Genomic DNA, 25,756 nt, shown 5'->3' on the forward strand with positions numbered 1-25,756 from the left:
GCCACTTTATGAGTTCCAAGTCGTGAAAAACAAAGAAAAATACAAGAAAAAAAAGGTGAAAAAGAAAGGAAAATAGAAATATGAGCAAAATAAAATAAAGGTTGGGGTAGTGTAACTATAAGACCCCTGTAATTCATAAGAAACAAACATGTCACAGTTATGTTGTCATGATGTCAAACTAAGTACACTGGCACCAATAGTCCACCCTGTTATCAAGCTGACTTGGAATATATGGAATTTTAAATGTAAAACAGTACGAACAGCATTTTGGAATTAGTATTTTCTTACAAAAGAGTGAACAAGACTGTACATAATTATATCACCTAAATATTCTGTGTATGAAATTGTCATTTTGTCTGTTTCAAGAATGGGAGGTTTTATTCTTTAATATATGGCTGAATCCAATATAATCATATAGAGCAAAATAAATGAAACTAAAAAAAAGTCATAACTGGGAATTGATTATGAAATAGTCATTTATTACATAGTTTGCACTTTTCATAAAAACACATCACTTTGTTCTGTCCACAATCTATTCAGTATAAATATATAATAATCAATGTATAGAGGTATAACATGTACCAAATACAATGCAAAAATGTTTGAATATCTTCAATAGTCACAAAATAACATTACTATATTAAAAATATTATTTCATTCACTTATGGCACTTAAAGCATTTTCATAACCTATCACTATGTTCTGTACCAAAACAATATCATTATCATTAGACGACAGGCTCACAGTTGTTCTACCTACTTTACATAGGCCTACTTCTAAATGCAAAGCTATAATTTACAATAATAATAATAATAATGATAATAATATGCAATGTTCATATAGTGCTTAATACAATGCTGCATTACCCTGGCTTTTGCTAATACCATTCTTTAACAAGCATATCCACAGAGAACTGAAGAGACCTTCTTAAAGTGAGCGCCCATATAGAAGGACCACCAGTCTATAAAGACCATAACATTTATTTTCTTAAATACTTTTCCCCATTTAACATCTATCAAAAGAACATGTTCATAAAGACCCCATTTTTATGTCTATTGTGTGAACTTTATTAACAGTTTTCATCAAATAAGGATTGTCTTAGCTGGTTGATATCAAAGGCTTACAACTAAAGCATGTATCTAAAATAATTGGAACAAAAGCAACAAATAAAACAATTGAATATAACACAAACAACTGGTACTTAACAAAATCAAAACAATCAAGCAAACAACAACAATAAAACAGCAAAATGACTTTTAACATCAAGATATCATATGCTAACCTCTTGCCATATGCAAATTGAAAATGCTTATTTTAAGCGAAGGTGTGAGATTCCATACGTCACATTCAAGTTTGAATTTATTGTTTGATAAAATGGAAGATCCATTACAAAATCTCATACAGATGGGTAAACATTGCAATTCAAATGTCTTAATTTAAAAAAAAATTGCTTATCATCATTAGTTGTTCTATAAAACTACTTGTCAAGAATGGAAGGGGACAACATTTTCAGGATACACCTTCATAAACTGTTTCCTGTATTATGATAAATAAATACATAAGAGAAGTGTCCCAAAGGGGCTTTCAATAAAATTAATAATTTTACACAGAGGGGTACTTGATAAGATTTGACTGTCAGATCAAATTGTCACAACGAATCAATGATTTAAAACTGATATAACAGTCACTAGACTGGTAAGCTTTCAGTGTTAGGGTAATAGTCAATATAATTCACATTATGGAATCTTTATCCCAATGTGGCAGGTTTGCAGGTTTTCGACTTTATATAATCACATTTAATATACCGGTATCATAAATGTGACCACAAACTTTTTTATGTATCAAGACTGTAAATGGGGAGTTGAATACATACATTACACACAATGATTACAATAATTATTCTCACATATGCCAGTATCAATTGCTAATATATTTGTATAAATAAGAATACCATATTCCATACAAAAATGCCCTAATTTTGGAAGTTCATGATTTTGAATTGAATCAACTATTAATATATACATCAAATTAGAGAATTTTGATCAAATTTAAAAATTCACGTTTTATACTTTCAATTATGAATGAAATATCTAGATAGATACCTCATAAATTACACACACATAAAGGAACAATCTGATTTTATTACATTTGATCTTATATTTGTAAATATATGACAATATTCAATATTGGTGAACTACATAATAAAAATCAAGAATATCTATAGGAAAAAAAGTGAGAAGGTCGACATTTACTTTAAAAATACCTTATCATCACATTATTATGATAGAAGTATTTAAATTGAATGTTATACACATCAAGAGTTGTAAGCATTTTATTATTTACATGTTATATCTCTCACACACATCTTGTATTGTCTCTTAAAGTATGGTACAGATTCAATTTTTCGATGAATATAAAAAGTGTTGAAATATTTAATTTTCATGGTATGTTTGTGTGCTGTTTATAAATAAGAATGATAATAGTAATAATATTCTGTTTTTATATAGCACTTAATACATAAGAACGTCTCCAAGCACTTTACATATATATTACCTAAGTCATCTGATCCTGGTTTGCCCGCACACAATGTATACAGACTTTCTCCAGGGAGCATTTCAACAGAGTTTCCAATCTTATTGCTAGGCTTTATTACACAGGCTTTTGCACCCTACCAGGTACCAATTCAATACCTGGGTTGAGAGTGATTGATGCTTGCCAAAGGATGCTAGGCCGTGGTGGGATTTGAACTCACAACCCTCTTATTTTATTGCAGGATTGGAGTCAGAACTTCTACACCAGAACTCTTCTTCTCTCTCACTTTTAATACAATGACCCATAATACTAACAGAAAACAAAAGAGTCAGCACATGGATAATGCTTGATAAAAAAGGGAGACTTTTATTCCCTTGATAATAAATATATTGTATATTTTAAAGTAACCAATATCTGAACATGATTTAATACTGAAAAGGTCAAAACACCAGAAAACAAATGCCAACCATCTGACTTTCACTGATCCATTAAAAATAATAATAGGAAATCTAATCCTCATTGTATAATATGTGTTGTAACAAAAATATGAGTATTACAAAGAAAAAATAGCGAAAATTTAAGTTTTGTGGAAAACACTTATTGATCAGAATTTCGAGTTAAATGCCAAGGTGTTTTACTATAAATACAAAGATACCCATACTACATAAGTAATATAATGGATGGTCTAAGGAATATTTCAGGACTATCTTTACAGAATTGTCAATATTTTTATAGTGAAAATAAATTGATCTCAGAGATCAGACCACATGAAATATATGGATGTGTATGATTAAAAGACCATTGGTTTGATTTATACAATGGATTGTATTGATTTTTGTTTAAAATCAGCCCTAAGAGCACTAAGTAAAGTTTTAGATTACAGGATCAGGGCAATCAGTAAAACACAAGAAATTATATCCTAAGAAAAAACAAACTGTATGCATATATAATTTTGGGTAGGGGGGGGGGGGGTCACAAAGATTTAAGTGTTATTGCGCATTAATCGATTGCGCGTTAAATATCATGTGTACATCGGTGCTAAGCATGACGTTCAATCACACTTAATCACACTTGCATTTTCTACAGAGCACAGACAGGAGGGGGCAGGGTGCAATGACCTGGGAATGACCCTTGTTTCTGAGGGCAAGGTCACCCACTCCTCCCCCCCCCCCTCAAAAAAATAAAAATAAAAAATGAGGGAGGGAGGAAAAAAAGAAAACAAAATTAAATGCCATAAAATATATTGAATGGCAATGAAAGGAAGATGTAATAAAAGGGGAAGGGAATAGCTAGATAGATACCAAAAAATTAGAGAAAGCAAAAGAAAATGAGACAAGGAAAGAAATAGAAACACACACTGAGAGACAGACAGACATAGAGATAAATAAGGGAGAGCGAGAAGAAGAAGAAGAAGCAGAATGAGATCAAGAGACAGACACAGAGGGACAAAAATACAAAGAAAATTAAAAGAGAGTGAGAGAGGAGGTTGTAATTCTAATAAACCATCAAATTCAACTTACAAATATCATTGACACAAAGAAATGTCCAAATTATTAGTACTTTCATCACTTCAGAGTTTAATTGGGAAACATATTAACAAAGATTTATTTACACTGATTTTCAATAAAGATTAAATTGCTCATAAATACATTGTACACCAACTTGGACTATAACAAAACAACCTCCAGATGGCAGCATTCATCTTATTTCTTTGGTGCAAGTACAAGTAAGCACGTACAGTACTCCACACAACAAATGCAGTCTCTCTTGTCCACTCTCCATGCCAACCAAACATAAGAGGGAGCTTGATGTTAATGCTCCGCCTCCATCTCCTCCTCCTCTGCCGAGTCTCCAGTGCTCCCTTTGATCTTCTCCAGCTCCTCGATCTGGGAGACAATCTGATGATGCTCCTCCAGGAGCTGATCGAGCTCTGCCTGCTTCTTGGCTTGTGACTCCTTGGATAGGAGGAGAAAACAAAGTAATTAGTCTTTCAACTTAATTTATCAGGCAATTAATAAGGTACAATAGTATAATCTATTAATATGAAGCTGAACAGCAACTGGGCATACTAAAGAAATATATTCATTTCAAGTTCAACAATGAAACTACAAAATAATGCACAATACAATACAACATAATGAAATGAAATGGGAACCTCCAAAAAGCAATGAAGGCTCCCAAGTCCACCCAAGAAAACAGTTGATTTCAATTAATAGAGAAAAATCAAACATGAATAACGCTGAAAACTTCATCAAAATCGGATGTAAAATAAGAAAATCATGACATTTTAAAGTTTTCGCTTATTTTTCACAAAACAGTTCTATGCTCAACTCTGTGATATGCAAATGAGAGAGTCGATGATGTCACTCACTCACTATTTCTTTTGTTTTTCATTGTTTGAATTATACAATATTTCAATTTTTACAAATTTGACAATTAGGACCTCCTTGCCTGAACCACAAAATGTTAAAATAATGGAATTCCATGTGTTCAGAGAGGAATGAAACTTCGTTTCACATGAAAATGACGAGAAAATCACAATATTTCATATTTCATATACTGTAATAAAATACAAAAGAAATAGTGAGTGGGTGACGTCATCGGTCCCCTCATTTGCATACCAAACAGGATGTGCATATAACTGTTATGTAAAATTAAGCAAAAATCAAAATATTATAACTTTCTTATTTTACATCCGATTTTGATGAAATTTTCAGTGTTATGCTTGTTTAAATTTTCTCTTTCTATTCAAATCAGCTTTTTGTTGGGGTGGACTTGTCCTTTAAATGAAAGTGTATAAGTGACATATACATAGATGACAGACATACATTAATTCCAAAGAACTCCAGTCAAAAACAGCCTAATTTAATCAGGCAACCCACCCTTTCATTTTCATTCAAAATAAAAAAACAATATATCAAGTAAAACACATTTTTATTTCATATCGTCCAAATCAAAAGGGTTTTATGGCAGACACCAGGTGTGGATCCAGCCGGATTAGACATAACATTTTGAGAGGCTGACAATATGGCCCCTAAAATGGTATTGTGTCTCATTTGGCAGGATCCCCACCTGGCAGACACATTCATATTTCTAGTAATGAATTGGAATCATCACATGAATTTTTGGGGGACATGAAAATTATAACATATATCTCTAAATGCCTTTACAAACATGTTTACATGAAAATTAGATTAATCAACATTTTATTTAAACACAAGTCAACTATGGTCTTTAAAGGTCAAGTCCACCTCAGAAAAATGTTGATTTGAATCAATAGAGAAAAATCAGACAAGCACAATGCTGAAAATTTCATCAAAATCGGATGTAAAATAAGAAAGTTATGACATTTCAAAGTTTCGCTTATTTTTAACAAAATAGTTATATGAACGAGCCAGTTACATTCAAATGAGAGAGTCGATGATGTCACTCACTCACTAATTCTTTTGTTTTTTATTGTTTGAATTATACAAAATTTCAATTTTTGCGAATTTGACGATTAGGACCTCCTTGCCTGAAGCACAAAATGTTAAAATAATGGAATTCCACATGTTCAGGGAGGAATGAAACTTCATTTCACATGACAATGATGAGAAAATCAAAATATTTCATATTTCATATAATAAAATACAAAAGAAATAGTGAGTGAGTGATGTCATCAGTTCCCTCATTTGCATACCGACCAGGATGTGCATATAACTATTTTGTGAAATTAAGCAAAATTTTAAAATGTCATAACTTTCTTATTTTACATCCGATTTTGATGAAATTTTCAGTGTTATACTTGTTGGATTTTTCTCTTTTTATTCCAATCAACTTTTTGTTGGGGTGGACTTGTCCTTTAATGGAAGCTCAACAAAAAAAATCTTATACATTTCATAATAATAATACGGTTATATTACCTTCTGTTTTTCTGCCACTTCACTTGCACTCACATCCCCCTCACTATTACCAGTTCCTATAATGAGAAATGGACAATAATTTACAACATCCACTTCTGCATCTTTCTGATGAATCCATCATAAAATCAATAATTCTATGCATATAATCGCTAGTCAACAGGCTCGAGAGATCTTCACTAATGCAGCGAAGAAGGAGTAATGTCCCACAATAGGACACTGGTACATGGTCCTTGTAATCCAAACTTGTACTATTTATCTCTTGCGGTGATATTGCTATCAATCTCCACCTTAATAAATTTTAAAAAAAATCAAATGCAGTAAAACTGGATTTAAAGACCAACCAAGAAGGACACGAAAGTAGTCTTTATGGACAGATTTCTGCATGATATATTTTGTTTTATCTTGTTTTGTCATGTATTGTAAATATTGTAACTTGTTTCATGTATTATTTCAATTGTTATTTCCTATGTATTTTATTCTTACTGTAATTTATTTGCTTTACTTGTGTCCCCCTGCTTTTCAAGCCTCTTGCTTTCCTAGGGTGTTTGATCCTCACATTTTACAATGTATATATCTACTCATGTGATTTTTACCTAATAAATAAATTGAATTGAATCGAATTGAATACAGTTAAACCTGTATGTATAAAGACCAACCAAGAAAGACAAGAAAGTGGTGTTTATGGTTCAGATCCTATAATACAGTAAAACTTGTACATAAAGATCACTCAATGGAAACAAGACAGGGTCCCAGCTTTTCAAGAAAACAAAATTCCTTGATTTTTCCCTGATGTAGTTTTAAATTCCCTGATAATTATTTAAACCCATTCACAGTTTCGCATGTTTTGTAAGTTTGTGCAGTGAATTACATGTATTTTCAGTTTAATTTTTTTTTTACTGCAGTCAAAGAGGCTACACAAAAAAAAACCACCATAACCAGTCATTAAATGGATGTTGTTTTGATATGCAACAAAATATAGTAGAGTCTGACTGACTACCGTGCTTTCGACTTATCGACCAATCAAAATTCCCTGATTTTTCCCTCATTTGAGGCATTTTCCCCTGACTTTAGGTATTTTTTTTGTAATCAAATTCCCTGATTTTTCCCTGACTGGGAAAAAGTAATTTATTTTTCCCTGATGGGCTGGGAACCCTGCAAGAAAAGCAGTCTTTATGAGCAGGTGGACTATACAGACAGGTTTCTATAATACAGTAAAAACCTGTATATGACCACTCAAGAGAAACAAGAAAAGCAATAAGTATGAACAGGTTGACTATATAGACAGTTTCCTGTAATACAGTAAAAACCTGTATATGACCACCCAAGAGAAAAGCAATAAGTATGAACAGGTTGACTTTATAGACAGTTTCCTTTAATACAGTAAAAACCTGTATATAAAGACTACCAAAGAGAGTTTGAAAAGCAGTCTTTATGGGAAAGGTGGGGGTCATGGACAGGTTCCTGCAATACAATTTTCATTGTACAACGCCTACTTAGCTTGTTGTACGCGAGCAAATGGGAGGCTGAATGTCAAACATTCGTACCGTTGCACAAAAGACGTACCATCCAAAATGTACCATTGCACGGCTTTAGGAGGTGACGTCACAATACGATTTAATTAATTGCGCTCGGTAAAAATGAACAATACGCGTATAAGCCAGCAAGCTAAATGCGCAAGGCTGCCCAAGGTCATGTGCGCTTGTGGGATTTTGCTTTCTGCTTTCAGTATTTTTGCTCCCTTTTCATAGATTACTATAGGGATAAACTCTTTGTTTTTTCATATTTTCGCTAAATTCCGAGGCGTTGTACAACACAAATAGCGAATATTCTTATTCGTGCAATGGTGCGAGATTTCGCATTCGGTGAAAGAAAGAAACGCTCTATTCAACTCGGCGTTGAATAGAGCATCTTTCTTTCACCTCATGCGAAATATCGCACCATCGCACTCATGCCTATTCGCTATTTGTATAATGACCGTTAACTATTCAAGGGAAACTAAAATCATGGTCTTCAAAGACAGGTTGACCACCTTTTGTGATCTCCGAGGCTTGACTGTTACCTGTTAGTTGTGTTCCCGCCTCCTCATCTAGATCCATCGTCTTCAACTGACCAGAGTCATCCTCCACGGAGATGGTGATGGAGAAGGTGACCGTCTCGGCGATGGATTCCTTGCGGCCTTGGGTGTCCGGCTTGCTCTCCAACTCCACGCTGTCCCCCGTTACGGATGTTAGCTCTATGTCCCCTCCCACGGAGGTGCCGTTGGGGAAGGACGTGGGTCCGACGGCACTGGACGTGATGCTGCCGGGGGCGTGGCTGCCTGGTAACGTCACCACCTGGTGTCTCTGACTTAAATCTGAAAGGTCGTGAGGGATGATACAAACACATCAAGAATAATACAGAAAACTTAAATCGGTTGGGGATGATAGAATAAATTCATTTTGTACACATGAAAACTAATCATCAACAACAACGATTCTATATATTCAGGAAGGGTCAAATTTTATTTCACATTAAAATAACATATCGAGAAATTCATTTCCCAAAATACAAAAGAAATAGTGAGTGGGTGATGCAATCAGCTCCCTCATTTGCATACTGACCAGGTTGTGCATTTAACCCACTGTGGACGGAGCCCGCATATCGTCGGCGTTCATCCGAACCGTCGTATCAGTCAATTTTGGTTTTAAAAAATTGATTTTGAAATTTTTGCAGAAAGTGAAAGTACAAGTCCTATTCTATTCATAACTAAATTTCTAGGCAGCAATTTATTTTAATTTCTGAGATATGAGGGGATTTTCACAGAGAATTTCTTACAAATTTTTAATAAAATGCACAAATCCCATTGGAAACATGTACTGTAGCAGAGCGATGCGACGTTTCGACTGACAGCGATTTCAATGCGCGGTCAGCCTGTCCTATCGGCCATATGCACTGCATTGACTTTGCACGTGAAAAGCGATACTACGTTTTGACTGACCGCGCGCATTGAAATCGCGGTCAGGGTTGTTGTATCCCCTATGGTCTTTTTTTACAGGGGAAATCTAAACCGCTCGAACCGAAATTACAAGCAAGGAGCTCTTTTGCGATATTTTCTCTGATCCTTGGTTTTGTGTAAAAATAAAGATACCAATGTCAAGCAACTGTCTTGGTCTTTCCAACCATGTATTTTTCTAGCAATGAATATGTTGTAAGGTTGGGGAACTAAGCGTGAAAATTATAGTAAACTTTGAAGTCAATTTTCTCTGAAATGGGTTTGCACTGTCGTAATGTGTGATACGACGGTTCGGATGACCGCCGACGATATGTGTGGACTGGAGTCTATGGGCAACAAGTGTTACAACAAAATAATTCAGTCTCCATCCGATTGTTTGTAAATTCAAGGGGAAAATAACTTATTTTAAATCAGACTTTGAAAAAAAAAATTCACCATAAAGCTTGTTTGATTTATCTCTTCTATTCAAGTAAACTCTATGTCCGGGTATGCCTAAATAAGAAAAAAAAACCTGAAAAAGCATACCTGTTGACCTGTGGTCAGTTGGGTCAATCTCAGACATTCTATTCATATCTACTGTAGATGCTACAGGTGTGCTAGCTGGTACATGGAAGTTTTCCTACAAATCACGAAAAATAAACATAACATACATGGCATGATAATAATTATATGTCCATCTATATAGTGTAGTTACTACATATTCTACTGCACTAGATAATAGGTATATTATTACCCCGCCTGTAGCTGAGCTACCATATATAAAGCATGCATTCAAGGAATAAATCCTACCTGGTACCCATTCACCTCATCTGGTTCGAGTGCAGCTCAATGAGGATCAATTTCTTGCTGAAACAAAATACGCCATAGCTCAAGATGGCCGGAATTTGGACCCACAACCCACTGTTTCAAAGTTCAGAGACTAATCCACTGGGCCACAACGCTCCATTCAGATGTATGATATTTCATAAATTGCTGATTAGTCTACATCCTCTTCATCTACTCTCCGACGTGGTCTAATCCAACTTTGTCTACAACCAGTTTGTGTAATTGCCATTTGGCCCATTTACCATTTTGTCTAATTTTCAGTTAGGCTATTCCTATTGCATCTAATATCCACTTGGTCAAACACAACTTGATCTATATGGTTAGATGAACTGTTTTTAACAAAATTTTGATTTAATAAATAAAAAGATATCAAAGTGGACAAAGTGGAAGATTAGACCAACTGGACATTAGACTAAATATAGTGTAGACTCAATAGCAATTAGACCAAGTAGGCTCAACAGGATTAGACCTTGTGGAACTAGATTATCTGAAAAGTAGACCAACTGCCTGTAGACCAAGTAAAGATAAACCAATGTGTTATAGACCTTATTGCATATATGACGTCATAATCCCGTAGCACCCTTGCTCAGAGGATACTGGAATAGGAATAAATGATGCTGGCAGAGATACGCAAGATGGAGATCACCAACGCATGCTAGGCAATGGCTTCAGCTTCTAAGATGACAGTGCATTGACGTCAATGCATAAGGTCTATTAGAGTATACCATCTGAAAAGTAAAACCAACTGCTTGTAGACCAATTGGAAGATTTAATAATGGCAAAAGCTTTATAAGCCAAGAAGTCATACTAATCAATCTACAACCTTAGAGATGAAAATAATTATTGACTTTAAATCTGAATCAAATTAGCTTCAATCTGTATGAAAATACAAACGAATCAGGCCATTTCACAGAACTTGTTATCACTGACAGGGCTGCAAATTACTGGTATGTAGGGGAGATCGGGGTTAGTTGGAACGCGGGGTAAGTTGAAACATTGTAATTTTCTTTAATGCCTGTAAAATAAATTTATGCAATACTGCCCTCAATTTATTGCTATTAATAATACAACTTACCCCGCGTTCCAACTAATCCCGATCTCCCCTACTACTGAAACAGCATTTCTTTTCCATTAATAAGGAGTACATTTTTGTATTAATTTCAAGCAGTTGTTAATGGTGACACATGAAAGACATGTTATTTTAATAAATCATAAATTGCATTGAAATGATTGAAATGAATGCAAAATTGGAATTGGTTTTTATTTTATTTTCTATTCATTTGTCTTAAAATAAAACATAAGCAAAAACTGCTTGAAACTTTAAGAGACACAGAAGACCTTTACCACTGTACAAAAGAGAAGGAAAGGAAAATAAATAATCAGTGTCCAAACCTTTATCATATAAACTGAATCAGAATCGATAATTTTTGCATTGGTATGAAGGCTAGGGGGGCGTGTCCCTTCTATGCCATTAGGAGGTCTGTGATTGGTTCGTGTTGACCCTGTTGTTCGACTATTTGACCTTGACATCGACCCTGCACCTGGAGCGGCGAGCACCGAGTCAGGACCTCTCGATGTAGCACCTGTATAGAATAAACATGAAATTTACAACAAAGTTTGAATACACAACGATAAAGACCCTACAAATTATCTTTTATCCACAGATATCAAATAAAATGAAAATATCCCATAAATGAGTTCAATAATCATCCAATTTTAGCTCCAATGCCATTCTGCTGATATGACTGGGTGTATTGATTGTCATCATAATTATGGCTTATTTTTAATACGAGTATTTTTGTTTAAATCGCAAGCAAGTTTCTAATTTTATTTGTTTGGACGATAAATCAAATCAAATCAAATTTTAGTGATAGATTATATTCTTGAGGGTGTTCCATCAACATTTGTCCACTGACAACTGTCAGTGCTGACTAAAATTGAGATTGTTGATTGGCCGAGAAGCACTAGCCTAAGACTGTTACTATGGTAACTGCCAGGGAATGACTTTCATGAAATGGGAGCACTTCACTGACAATTATCATAGCTCTTGAAATTATTGCATCTGATTGGTTTAGAGTTAATTGGTCAATATGAATCCCTGAGGAGACACTTCATTAAGTGGTTGCATGGTATTCATAGAACCTACATTGAAACATTGGTATTGAAACAAACAAATAAATAAACACAGCGATATCAAGTATTTCATACAATTCCTGTTGTTAATAAATACTATGCATGTACACAACTACACATTTCCATCCATCATTACCACATTAAACTTATTTATAATGAAATGAAAAAAAAGAAAAGAAATGTCAAACAAAAACATGAAGTCGGTACAAAGTGCTCCCTAAACCTTGAACTCAGCACTCAATTAAAAACATATGAAGATAAGCGGAATAAAGAGAAAAGTTTGAATCCAAATTTACCTTACAGTTTCTGAAAAGACAACATCACAATACCATAAATAACCCAAACTCAATGGAAAAAAATCCTCCCACACTCACAGCCACTCTCATTAAGTGCCCTGCTGCAAATTGAAAAACACTTCATCGACAGAATTCCTTCACACATACATACTGGTGGAACAAATATTCATCAAGGTGGACAAAAGGTTTTAATCCATTAAAATCCACTTTGCAAATCAACCCTTTCTTCTCTGGCTCACTTGGAAAAAAATACAACAGTCACCATCCCAAATTGAGACAAAATAAAATAAGAGCAAAACACAAGAGAATTTGAAGTCCATTCTAATAATAACTTGGAAAAACAACAAGCTGGAGTACAGTATCAAAAAAGAAGTTGAGCAAATTACCCCAGCTATGTGAAATGTGACATTTGATGCAGTATAGGATAGAAAACAGAGGAAAACAATGGGGCAACTTTCATGAAACATAACAAAATAGAAATAGTCCATGATTTTCACTGGCTAGCGTTATAAGCTACCAAAATCCTGGCATTTAATTGGCTCATGGGTAAATGTGTGAATAGTGATGTCAGTGAAAACACTAGACTGTTTGTCTCATGAAAGCACTCCCTAGATTTAGATTGAGATCGAAGGGTTTGGTTACAAGCTACAATAAAAGGGGTCGATATAGCCTGCTGTGGGGGGTCACAACACACCCTCGGAATTCCATGTTTACATCAGGGAAATGGGGATGGTCCCAATTTGGAATATTTCTTACCACTTCGGGATACAACAATTTCCATGTAGCACACTATTGATACAAATTGCAGTGGATCGTCAAAATGAAAATATGTCACAAATATGAAAATACAAAATTTAAAAAATGCATGTGACAAACCAAAAGGGAATGATAAATTCTTAAAATATGATGACGGATTAGGTGAAAATGAGGTTGTTTACATCATTATGAATATCATGTTGTCAAAGAAGGTCATCAGGGGTTAAAAATGGTTGTTGATAAATGTTATCTTGAATGACCTGAGTAATGTTACAATGTCACATATATTCATATATTTTAACTTCAACAACTAACAGACATTTCATGCATCAATGTAAATACATGTATTCTTATTATATATATAAATATCAGTAAAATATAGTGTTTTATCCAAGCTATATTTTTGAAAACACGTTTCAAACTACTTTGTCCATTTTATTTTCCAATTTTCATTTAACACATGAACACATTCAAGGAAAACAGAAAGATGGCCTTTACAGAAAGGTGGATCGTATCGGCAGGATGCCATTCTAGACAAGTGGTTGCTGCAGTAGGCTCACCTTTACTGACACAGGTTCCAATGTAAACTGTAATACAATGTAGCAATTTGCCTCAGTTAAGCCTTAACAATCTCAAAAGGAGCCCTGAAAAATAAAAATCTCTGGAAGGAAGGAATAAAAGTTTGTTGACCTACCTGGTAACCTTGATAGTTTGACCCTGTTACCTCCTTCGTCCGACGTCTGGGGCAGACCCTTACTGCTGTAGAAGTAAGGCGCAGGAACCGGGGGTCTGCCGGAACCCTGGGGTGATGCGGTGCGATCCTTGGGATTGGAATACTGCACGACCGCATGAGGATGCTGAGGATTACGGAAACTCCTGGAAGATGGAGAGAGGTGTTTGAGAATGAGCATACATCATGGAAATATTGCGGTCAAGTGGTTTTGTCACTCAATTTTGAGTGAGAAGGTATGTGGTTCAAGCAAGAACCCGAGGTCCAAGCGTGATGCGGTGCAATCCTTGGGGTTGGAGTACTGCACGACCTGCTGAGGATTACGGAAACTCGTAGGCAATTGAAAAGGGTTTGAGAATATCAAGAAATTACTGTGGTCAAGTGGTTACATCCCCAACTACTGGTGACATGGTGCATGGTTCAAATCTCTTCCAAAGTACATTTTTGGCCTCATTCTACCCACGCGAAATACAAAATATAAACTGAAAATTCTTATGAATACTAGAATATCATATTAATTAAATGAAATAAAATTCATGAAATTTATTGAACACACAATATGAAGTATTATACATGTATGTTGAATTCATTGTCCATTTACTAGAAGAGCAAAGAAGCACCACTAGAAACAAACAACTTCCAATCGTCAACTACAAACTGACTAAACCTGCTCTCCCAAACATCTCAATATAGACTGTTACCATGGAAACATTAGAAAATCAGATTACAAGGTCAACTTATGACTGATCAACCAAGCAAATTCTCATATCAAGACAATATACCATCTTGACAATAATAATTCATTTATGTGGAGAGGAGGGCAGATGCTTACACAGTATCAAATAAAGAATACATTGAAATAGAGAATATATTGCAATAAAGAAATCATTGAATTACTTATACCTTATAAGTAACGGTGTATTCCCATTGTTTATTTGACCTTTTTTCCTTTTATGTTTTCCACTTGGTGATACTCTTGATGTCATTAAATTATGTACACTTGAGGTATTGCCCTGCAATGGAAATAGAAAAATAAAAAATAATATTACTATCAGAGCTGCCAAGTTGTATTTTGCATTTTCAGTATTCTTATCCCCCAAAATCAGTATTTTGACCAAAAAAAAATCAGTATTTTTACCGTGTGAGATAAATATTTTGTATTTTTCCCCCAAAAAGTGTATTTCATAATAAAATGCTTGGCGCACTCGCCCATCACGGCGCTCAAGCTGCATGCAAGCTAAAATGTGCACTGCTCTTGCAGATGAAAAAAAAAAAAACATTGAAACTTGTGTATATCTCACCCTGGTTTTTACAAAATGATTGAAAAAAAAACAAGTTACCTGAAATTACATTGATCTAATAACCATATTTGTGTACGTTTTATGAAATAGAGACATATAGAGATGATTTTTTTTTTTTTTTTTTTTTTTTTTAAAATACAAAAAACGTATTTTTTAAAGAAAAAACGTACTGCCGTATTTTGGTTGCAAAAACGTACTAAATACGGAAAAATCGTACTACTTGGCAGCTTTGTACTATAGTTCAAGGCATTGAATAATAACAACAGCAATCAAACAATAAAATATACATTCATCCTGATGAACATTTGTATGTATACTACCACCACTGCTACAGCTGCTGCTCCTCTAATAGTGCAACTAACAACACAACAACAATGATACTAAATGGGATTTCTAGTTTTCATTTTAATTATAACTTATGATTAACTATGGAAAGCCAATGGTGAACAAATTTCCAACAGCCCAGGTTCAAATTCATCAGCTCTCTTGATGCTAAATTCATCCATTACTGGGAATAATGAATTAATTTTTTTTTTCACCAATGAAGTATGGGGGAAAAGTGCAGTTAAAAAAGGCACATACAATGAAAACAAAATGTTGACATTTTTGGCTTCCATAATTTTAAACACAGAGTTGGACCACTGACTATATATTAAAGGGGAAGTTCACCTGAAGAAAAGTTTGTGGTAAAATATCTGAAAAAAAAATATTGGTGAAGGTTTGAGGAAAATCCATTAAAGATTTAGAAACTTATTTGAATTTTAAGTTTTTGATTTGTCATGTCATATACCAGCAGCTACCCCATATGGTATGTAATAAAAAAAACGTATTAATTTCAAGTTTCTAATGGTTTGTGATGACTAAAAAAAAGTTTTTCATTCAGGGGCAGGTGTGAATTCACTTTTCTGTTGGTATAAAGAATGTACATTAAAATCTATTTCAATTTTTTTGAGAAAATGACATTTCATTTATTTTTTTCACTACACGATATATAGGGAATCTGCTGGCATATGACTTCACAAATAAAAATTTTTTAATTGCAATCACTTTTCACCAATATTTGTTATTATTTTTCTGCTATTTTATAATAAACTCTTTATCAGGGTGAACTTCCCCTTTAAAACTGGACTATTAGCCTTTAACAGGGTGCATGAATTTTAAATAGCGTATGAAGCATTTCTGTCCACTCACCTTACAAATTTTCTTATAGCATTCAACGAGTCCAGCTAAACTCTTCTCACTCTCCTTAGAGGCGAGGCTAATACTGTCCAACATGCTTTCAATCACCTCCGCTTCTTGAGTTGCTTTATCACTGCTGTTACCGCTAGAGTTGGAACGAAGGTCTTCAAAATGGGTCACCCCATCGTTGGATGCCGGGACACGACTCCGGGCTGATTTTCTGCAGAATTCGAGAATTCAAATATCTCCATTTCAATCTATAGTTCATGAATATATATACAAGGCATACCAGAAAAATGCAACCAAGAATTATAGATGATTTATCATAACTTAATCACAAATGAAATACACAAATAACCTATCATTGCAAATCTAAATAGAACCTCCTCTTTTACCTGATATAACTCAGAAGATTCTTCATTCACGCATGAGTGAGTTAAAACGATTTGAAGAAAGGATTAAAAAAAAGTCACATGTCGTGGATATCTGAATTTCAAAAAGAAAATCACGTATGTGTCTAAAAAGTTTTATCTGTTCTTGAACATGATACCTCAATCGCAGATAATTACCAAAAAATAACAAAAGTTTTGTCTCTTTGAAATAATCCTTGTACCTTTATTATTTCCATTATATTTCATACCGTAGCTATCGCAAGGTTAACAAAATACTTAACTCATGGCTGAATGTCAAGAAAATGGAGTGTTAAGTCAGTGGCGGACCGTGACCCGGAGGAGACAAAGCATTGGAGGGGCACAGCATTGTTCACAAACAATACAGTGCCCCTCCAATCACTGTCTCCTCCAGGTCACGGTCCGCCTCTGTGTCGAGTATTAAAATCCGACAGCTAGCCTGTAAAATGTCTTCATTTTATAAAATTGTTGAAATTCAAGGATTATTCTAAATAAACACAACTTTACTTCTTGACCATTTTCAGTGGGAGGGGGATACATAATTCCATGTTAAATCCCGTTTTGTTCTTTCCTTACCTTGTTACTGCATGAAAGTCAGGTTTAGGTCCTATGACGTGAGGTGAAGGCCCATGGTATTCATGACGAGGTCCTTTTGGTTTGGCTCTCTGATCAAAGAAACAATAATTAAAGGAGAATGAAACCCTTGAAACCAGCTGAATCCATATCAAAGAGAAAAATCAAAGAAACATATTGTTGAAAGTTTGAGGAAGATTGAATGAATAATAAGAAAGTTATGAGCATTTGAATATTGAGATCACTAATGCCATGTAGATCCTCCAATTGGCAATGCGATCAAGATCTGTGATGTCACACACGTACAACTCCCTCATTGCTTTAGTACTTATTTCACTTATATTCTCACTTTTATAGAATGTATCACAAGGTGAGGTGTTCTCTTTATGAGAGGACAAGTACAGAGGTTTCACAACATTATATCATTGATGAATCATTTGTCATATGATTAGAATGAGCAAAAAGAGATGTTTTGGGGTATATTTTCAGTGTCCAAAAGGGGAGAGTTGTTCATCTGTGATATCATAGATTTTGGTTGCGTTGCCAATGGGAGGATCTCCATAGCATTAGTGGTCTCGACATTCAAATGCTCATAACTCTTCTATTGCTAGTCCTATTTTACTCAAACTTTTGTTGATCTTATTCTTTGATTTTTCTGCTTTCACAAAAGCTAACTTGCTCCAAGAGTTTCATTCTCCTTTAATATTAAACTACCGGTAATACCTCAGTCACATCCGCTCTACGGCAGCCGTACGGCGAATAAAAAACAGCTGTTATATTCATTTTTATTCAAACCACTTATATGTACCTGGTACAAAAAATGTTAAAACGGCTGAATTCAACTCGCCGTACCTCCGCCATTGAGCCATTGACTGAGGTATAATACTGCAAAACCAACTCTTCAGTAATGGTGATAAAGGCTTGATTTATTATTAAATAGAAATATAACTGAGTTGAAATATAATTAAAAAGAATACATCATAGATGATCCATCAGAAGTCTATGAAAATATTTTGAAAAGTTGTACTTCTCAGAAATTCTGAAATATGACAAGCATTATTTATACACATGAAATACATCATACTGCCTCGTTTCATACAATATCCATGTATGACGAATAACATCGGATTTTTAATAAACAAATTTCAACTATTAATTACATGAAGGCAAATTCAATTTACTAAAATTAATGTATTTATTCTAAACTTCAAAGCAGTCGGGGGGGGGGGGGGGTAGGATGTTCAGAGCATTCAGATGCTGGTGACCACTTTAAGAAAAGATGAAATTCTCCTGTGTGTTACTAGGATACCACAGAGCACTGGATGTACACTGATGTCTACTGACAAAAGGAAGCAACTCCATTTTTTTTCAAAATTGAATCATTTCTTAAATTGGGATATATCTGTATCTTCTACATGATGCTAAAGAATTGGTGTCATATAGTCCCCAGTTTCTGAAATATAGATGTTTCAAAAGCAAATAACTAGAGCTGTATTTTCCACTTGAAACAATGACACATTTTCCTCAATTACTACTAATAAGATCATCCCACACAGTTGCCTCTTTTTGTCAGTGGATGGCAGCTAGTATAAAGCCTTTGAGATGGACAACTCAATTACACCAGATTTACAAGGTCCTCCTGTCAAATATTTCTGACCTGTATACTCCATTGATATACACTGTTTATGGTCCACCTGTTTTTATTAAGGTAACAAATTCTCTTTATTATAAACAGCAAGAGAATACAGATCTACTTGTTAAAGGGGGGGGGGGTGGTGCAAAGAAATTAAAATTTTCAAGGTATGCATAAATCACATTCATATACCACCAACAAGTAGGAGATAATGTTGCAAACATTATAGGGCAAATGATTTACATGCGTGACCAAAAAATGCGTTTAAAGGGGTGTTTTCAATTTTGGATGTGGGTCGTGTGTGCAATCGTTAAGGGTATGAAAAACACAGATTTTCAGAAAAAAAGGTGGTTTTGAAAGACTGGTCAATGGTCAATCGCGGGGTCAACGTATTTAGGCTATGTTTTGTTTAAAGACTAGCCAAACGTGTTCAGGGTATGTTTTTTCCCAAGCTTTTTCCCCGGGGATTTTTCCTCCATTAAAAATCCACTTGGTTTAACACCACTTTAGTCTAGAACTTTTAACGAACCAAATTTTAATTTGGAAATATAAAAATCAATAAGTAGACAGAGTAAAAATTAGACCAACTCCAAGGGCATTAGACTAAATGATAATTAGACAAATGTGTGTGTAGACCAAACAGCAATGAGGCCAAAGTGATAGCTAACCAAAATGGGTTATGTCGTGGTATATTACTATCTGAGAATAGACCATCTGCTTGCAGACCGATTTAATGATAAACAGGATCAAAATAATGCTGTCCCGTGACAGAAGTAAGTAACTCTGCATACATCTACATGTATGTCCACATAAAACATTAACACATTTTCCTCATTTAACCAGAAGATCATTCTAATAGAGTTGCTTTCTTTTGTTATAAGACCTTAGAATACACATCTTACCTTTATAGGTAAAGGTTGAAAGGCTTTGGCTTCCCCTCTGCTCCTCACCATCAGGTCCTGTCTACGCTGCTGCTTGGGGTTGGGCGGGGAAGGAAGGTGCACCCGTAAGGGCGGGGCGTAAGGTAGGTTAGGGGGTATATAGCAATAGGAATGAGAGTCAGGAGGTGGCAAGGAGAATTGGAAAGGATGAGCCAGAATGTTAGGGGAGAGGAAATCAGAACGAACATCGGTGTTATCATCGGTGAAATACGGTCTCACGGCGTCAGTCCCGCTCTCCGCAGGCCCCAGCCCCATTTTCCCGGACTCCTGAGGAGTGTCTTTTCTCTCTTCCAGCAACTCCAACTTCAGCTTCCCACCAAACAACATTGCAGCTTTTGAATGAGTTGTCAGAGTTTTATTGTCATCACGTATTCTTTTAGTCGTTACTATAACTTTAAGTCTTGTTCCAAGTTCTGAATCGGGGTCTAGAATAGGAACTGTTCCCCCCTGCCACAGCCCTGTCATGTGTTGACCATCTCCCCCCTTTGATCCCTACATAGAAGAGCACATAGGCATGAAGGTTGGTCTAAGATCAGTTTATCATTTAAGAGTACGTAATTGATAATCATTCACAATGCAAACCTTAATACAGGTTTCTTTCAAAAGAACATAAAGTAGGAAGAAGGCAGAATATGAAATTCAGATTGAAAATCAAATTTATAATTCAATAGTTTAATACCTTATAAAAATTATAATTTTTATGTTTCCTTGAGAATTCACTAATAAAATATTATTATTCTGTTTCCTTTAAAAACACTTTTCAGGGTAATCTTCCTTTTGAAGCACTTTACAAAAGTTTTCTTGAAAGCTATGTAGTTTATGGTGTAATTCACAATGTAAACATTTACGGTATAGGCACATATCACAAAAAGAAATAGAATTATTCCAATTAAAAAGGGGATAAATGTTATACTACTTTACACATCCATCCCAAAAACCCAGTAAAAATTCACAAATGATCTATTCATCAAATTAAAATATCAATTAAAAAATAACAAACAACAAATGAATTAGTGCATTCATTTTTTCCAAAAATGAACTGATTAGTACACAAAATGAAATATAAATTAAAAAAAAAGAAAAAATAACATTGCTCAACATATATACAACTCAAAAGCTCCTTGTCAAATTCTTCACATCAATCCCGATTTTGACACTTAGCAATAAGCCCTGCTTCAAGTTCAGTTCAAGAAAGTGCAAGTTCAATAACAGCTTGCAAATGCAAGCCCTCAGGCTGAGAATTATAACGTGCATTCAAACGAATAGCAGGCGATAGCTGGCAGGAAATTAATACTACTACCAACAGTATGTTTGCCTATTTTTGAACTTGCTGAAATGTCATTGCTGATATCTACATCTGACAAATTGATGAATTTTTTCTCCACAAAAGGAAGCACTCCACATATTCTTATCAAAGTTAGAATGAGTAAATATCAAAATCAAACAAGCCACATGTATGTCTCCTCAGTTTGTGAAGAATACTCTACATGAAATAGTAGCTTGATGCATTCAAAAGAAAGAGACAATAGGTATTCAAATTCAAAGATTGACAAAGACGGGACTCTGATTTCATGTCACTCATGTTTATGCATTATTGCAAGATTGTATACCTTTGATTTGTTCCAAAATTGAATTGAATACTAGCAGTTTTATTTACCAACAACAAAATCAATGCAATATAGTGTGATATGATATCAAAAGTCAATGTTAGAGTTTGACATTTTAATGTCAAAATTAAGTTTGGAAATAGGTCAAAATTTGTTTAAAATGTGACTACCTTGTGTCCGAAACGGACTACTCACAAGCATTTCTTTGTAATACTGTAGATAGATTTACTGAATCTCTTAATGAGAGTGGATGAAGATTCAATTGTGAATTTGTGCTCAGTTTTTGTTTCTACTTCAGAGTTTTTATTGGTTTATTCCGCTCCCAAGGGGGGGGGGGGCACTTCCATTGAAGAGTGGATACCATGCGTGACCAAAAAAACACACGTAAAAATTATCTCTTTTTCAAGATAGGGCACGTTACATGCATAAACGTAATAAGGGTGTCAAAAACACTGAAATAATGAAAAATGTGTATATATTTCGCCAGGAAAACTATGTGTTTACGGTCCAATTGTGAGGACCCATATAAAATTACTAAAATACTTTTATTATAAAAGATGTACTTTTTGCCCCAACACTACATGTCTAGGGTCCGATTTGAGCAAGGTGTGTGGGGTGGTACTAGAGTAAAGTAAAGCCGACGTTTGTGATCACATCCATGACATGACCAATGAAGATAACGTTGTACTTGTTTAGGGGGGTCAATTCAGGGAATTTTGTCAAGGGGTTTTGTTTCTAATATTTGTTAAGGATAGGGTTTCACATGCCAATACTTGAAAGGAGTGCATTTTCAAACCATGGAAGACACTTGTTTAGGGTGCTTTTCAAAACATGGAAGACACTTGTTTAGGGTGCTTTTCAAAACATGGTCACCCATGGTATCCACTCATCAATGGAAGCCCCCCCCCCCCCCACTAAGTATTGTATTTTATCTCTAATCAAATAGAAGATTTCACTCATTCTATCAGTGCCAATTCAAAACCATAACACATTTGACAATTTTTTGTTGTTGATGGGTTTCCTTTTTTTTTTTTTTTTAAGTTACAACAAAATACACAAATTTAGATACTTGTACAAGGACCTTACAAAAATACCAGTGGGGCATACATGTAGGACTCCATTGAAAGCTTCATTTGTCCAATAGCTTGACTAATCCTTCTGTTAAAAAAAAAATAATTTTGAAGTAAAAATATTTCTGAAAACAAATGGATCAGTCAAGCTATTGGACAATACAATTTTTTAAAACCCTCTACCATTCAAATAGACCAGTTTTTAATGAAACTATTATAGTGTATTACACTATACGTGCAACACACACACATTTTCAAGTGGTCTTAAACTTTTGCAAATGATGGTAGTGCAGTTGAATAATTTCTGTGCTCTATAAATCTATTATTATAATTGATTTTACTTTTACCTGTCTCAAATATCCCGGCTGTGTTCTGGGTTGATAAACAGATCCTCTCTGTTTGGCCAGGGGAGGAATCCTCTGCTGTTTGAATTTATTACTTGGAAGTCCATAGGGATCCTATATACATTGCATGATACGGAAAGGAAAATAAATCATTTTCAAATATATTATGACATTTGAATATCATGAATTTACTCTGAGAATTTTTCTTCCACTGTTCTATATCATCTGAAAGGACTATAAAATTAGTGACATTAGTCCAATGTGTAGTCAATAAACGGTCCGTTAAAAAAAAAACATTGAGGCATGTATTACATTAAAGGAACTTAATCAGAGGTTATTCATAACCATTAAGAGTTCTACCCGTTTCCCCTCTAGCTCTCCTTTTATCTTACCTTATTAAGGCAAAAGGTATTTTTAAAATATATTTTGCATTCTCCCTAAATCTGCAACAATGGATAAGGTTTGCATTGCAGTGAATGGGGATTTTTTGGGGTTTTCTTTTTATATTTTCCAGGGATATTTTGAGCAACGTGTTTATTCATTATTAGCCCCCATGTGTATTTTCCCCTGCTGATTACATTACATACCTTTATGACTTTATCCACAAGTTGTAATATCTTGACAAATTTATGAAACATCAGTTTCAAGAATTTTCCACGAATTAAAGAAAAAAAAAACACTTGAGAATTATCGTTGATGATATATTTATAAGGCATTTTTTTGATGATGTGTTATTATGTTTCAATTTCAATTAGTACAGTGTAAACTTGCATTTTGTATTTCTTTTGCTGAATAAAATCATAATAACAATGACTAGTGATATTGAGGTGAATATCACACATGTACATGTATATATTCAGACAAAAAGTTTCCAGACATAACATCCCTCATCCTACTTTATTGATATAATTTTATCGAGATGTTTGTTTTCTTCATTATTATTTGTTTTTATTCCTCAAAATTCAATAAATGACAGATAATCATTTGATTAATCTCCATTTTACATTTCTAAATGAAAAGTAACTAAATATTGTTATGAAAATAAGCTGATTTATATCAGGCAGCCAGATACAGATAAAGCATGCAGGGTGCAGACACGCTGTTGAAGGTGTATTTGATATATAACCTTTGACCTCCGCTGGTGACATATCAGCTGATTGACAGCCATCCAGGGGGTAATATCTTGGAGGGCATGCTGAGATTAGTTCGAATCTCAGGGGCTCCCTGGACCTGAATAATATATGTGTTGTTCGCTTGCTATCTTCCCTTTCCTTTCCTGCATTTTGTACAGTCAAACACTTGACGAATATGCATTTCTGGTTGGGCTATGAAACAAGTAGGCCTCCCATGGCATGGGAATACAAGAGGCTATTTCAAAGTGAAACAGAATTTTGAAGAATATTTGCAGATAAGATGCCCTAGTAATCTCAATTATGTATGCCTAATCTGTTCTCTGATAAAATGTGGAACTTATATATCTCAACTTCACTTTCTTTCCTTTTTTCAATTGTCATGAAATTCTTTAAAACAATGATTTACATGTATCATAATGAGTTCACTGTGTCAAGTTCTTGGTGAATTGATTACCTAGTAAGGGCCAAGCTGAAAGTAACATACATGTAAAACCATTTCGTTGTGAATGTGGAATATGATCAAATTTAAATCAAATCAAACTGCATAAATACAACATGAATGCACTCATAATATGTCAAGAATATATTCAATAAGACAGGTAAAGAAAAATATAGTCCGCCAAAGCAAAATATTTCAATAAAATAAATTTTACTATTCAACAATATTTTTCTCGTTTTTTTAATTAGAGTAATTTGCAGTACATGTATGAGGGATCAGCCTAAATGGCTTATTGCAGATCTCCAATATCCACTACTGGATATATCCCACTCTTTTTTCATTTCATCTTTAATTTGTGATTTTATATGAATTATATTTTTCTCTCTAAATTCCAAGGATTTAAAAAAAATCCAGATTTGCTGTGAATAGTGACCAGCCGAACATTAGATTTAGATTTAAACCTTGTTGATTTAAATAAAAATGTAAAAGATTTGAATTTATTATCTTTTAAGATTTAAAAGTTGATCTTTAAGATTTTGATATTTAAAAGTTAATCTTTAAGATTTAAAATAAACTAAAAATTTGGCTGGTCACTATTCACAGCTGATCTGGATTTATTTCAAATCCTTTTTTTTTAGGAACTACTCCTGGCTGAAAATAACAGTATAAAAAGAAAAAAATCACAGAGCAAAATGCTGAAAATTTCAACAAAATTTTAAAACAAACTACCAAAGTTATTGAATCTTAAAGTTTAGCAATATTTTGTGAAAACAGTTAGATGCACATCATCATGAATATTCATTACAAGGATTAATGATGTCACATCCCCACTTTCCCTTTTCTTATTACTTGTACATGAAATTATAATCATTTCATATTTTCATATATATGTAATAAAATAAGTTACAGCAATGAATATCTAAAATAAGCTGTCAATCCAATTATTTAAATTCTTGAAGG

The 25,756-nt window shown here is 34.2% G+C and overlaps 1 protein-coding gene across 4 annotated transcripts in view; it reads right to left on the reverse strand.

Moving 5' to 3' along the window:
- Positions 1 to 458: 458 nt before the first annotated feature.
- Positions 459 to 25,756, reverse strand: part of LOC129264455 (uncharacterized) — a 32,812-nt gene continuing 7,514 nt past the window's right edge. For 2 of the 4 annotated variants that reach the window (XM_064102629.1, XM_064102628.1), the window contains 12 exons: positions 23,228 to 23,338; positions 20,165 to 20,233; positions 17,633 to 17,721; positions 16,659 to 16,866; positions 15,070 to 15,179; positions 14,131 to 14,312; positions 13,437 to 13,469; positions 11,644 to 11,834; positions 9,952 to 10,045; positions 8,494 to 8,787; positions 6,435 to 6,490; positions 459 to 4,487 (listed from right to left, as the gene is read on the reverse strand). In XM_064102629.1, the coding sequence (XP_063958699.1) occupies positions 4,344 to 4,487; positions 6,435 to 6,490; positions 8,494 to 8,787; positions 9,952 to 10,045; positions 11,644 to 11,834; positions 13,437 to 13,469; positions 14,131 to 14,312; positions 15,070 to 15,179; positions 16,659 to 16,866; positions 17,633 to 17,721; positions 20,165 to 20,233; positions 23,228 to 23,338 (1,581 nt within the window). In that variant the 3' untranslated portion in view covers positions 459 to 4,343. The remainder of the gene's footprint in view (positions 4,488 to 6,434; positions 6,491 to 8,493; positions 8,788 to 9,951; positions 10,046 to 11,643; positions 11,835 to 13,436; positions 13,470 to 14,130; positions 14,313 to 15,069; positions 15,180 to 16,658; positions 16,867 to 17,632; positions 17,722 to 20,164; positions 20,234 to 23,227; positions 23,339 to 25,756) is intronic. The other 2 variants (XM_064102631.1, XM_064102630.1) reach the window with 1 other exon arrangement.

This window comes from Lytechinus pictus, chromosome 7, assembly GCF_037042905.1.
Source record: "Lytechinus pictus isolate F3 Inbred chromosome 7, Lp3.0, whole genome shotgun sequence".
In the NCBI taxonomy this organism is placed as follows: Eukaryota; Metazoa; Echinodermata; class Echinoidea; order Temnopleuroida; family Toxopneustidae; genus Lytechinus; species Lytechinus pictus.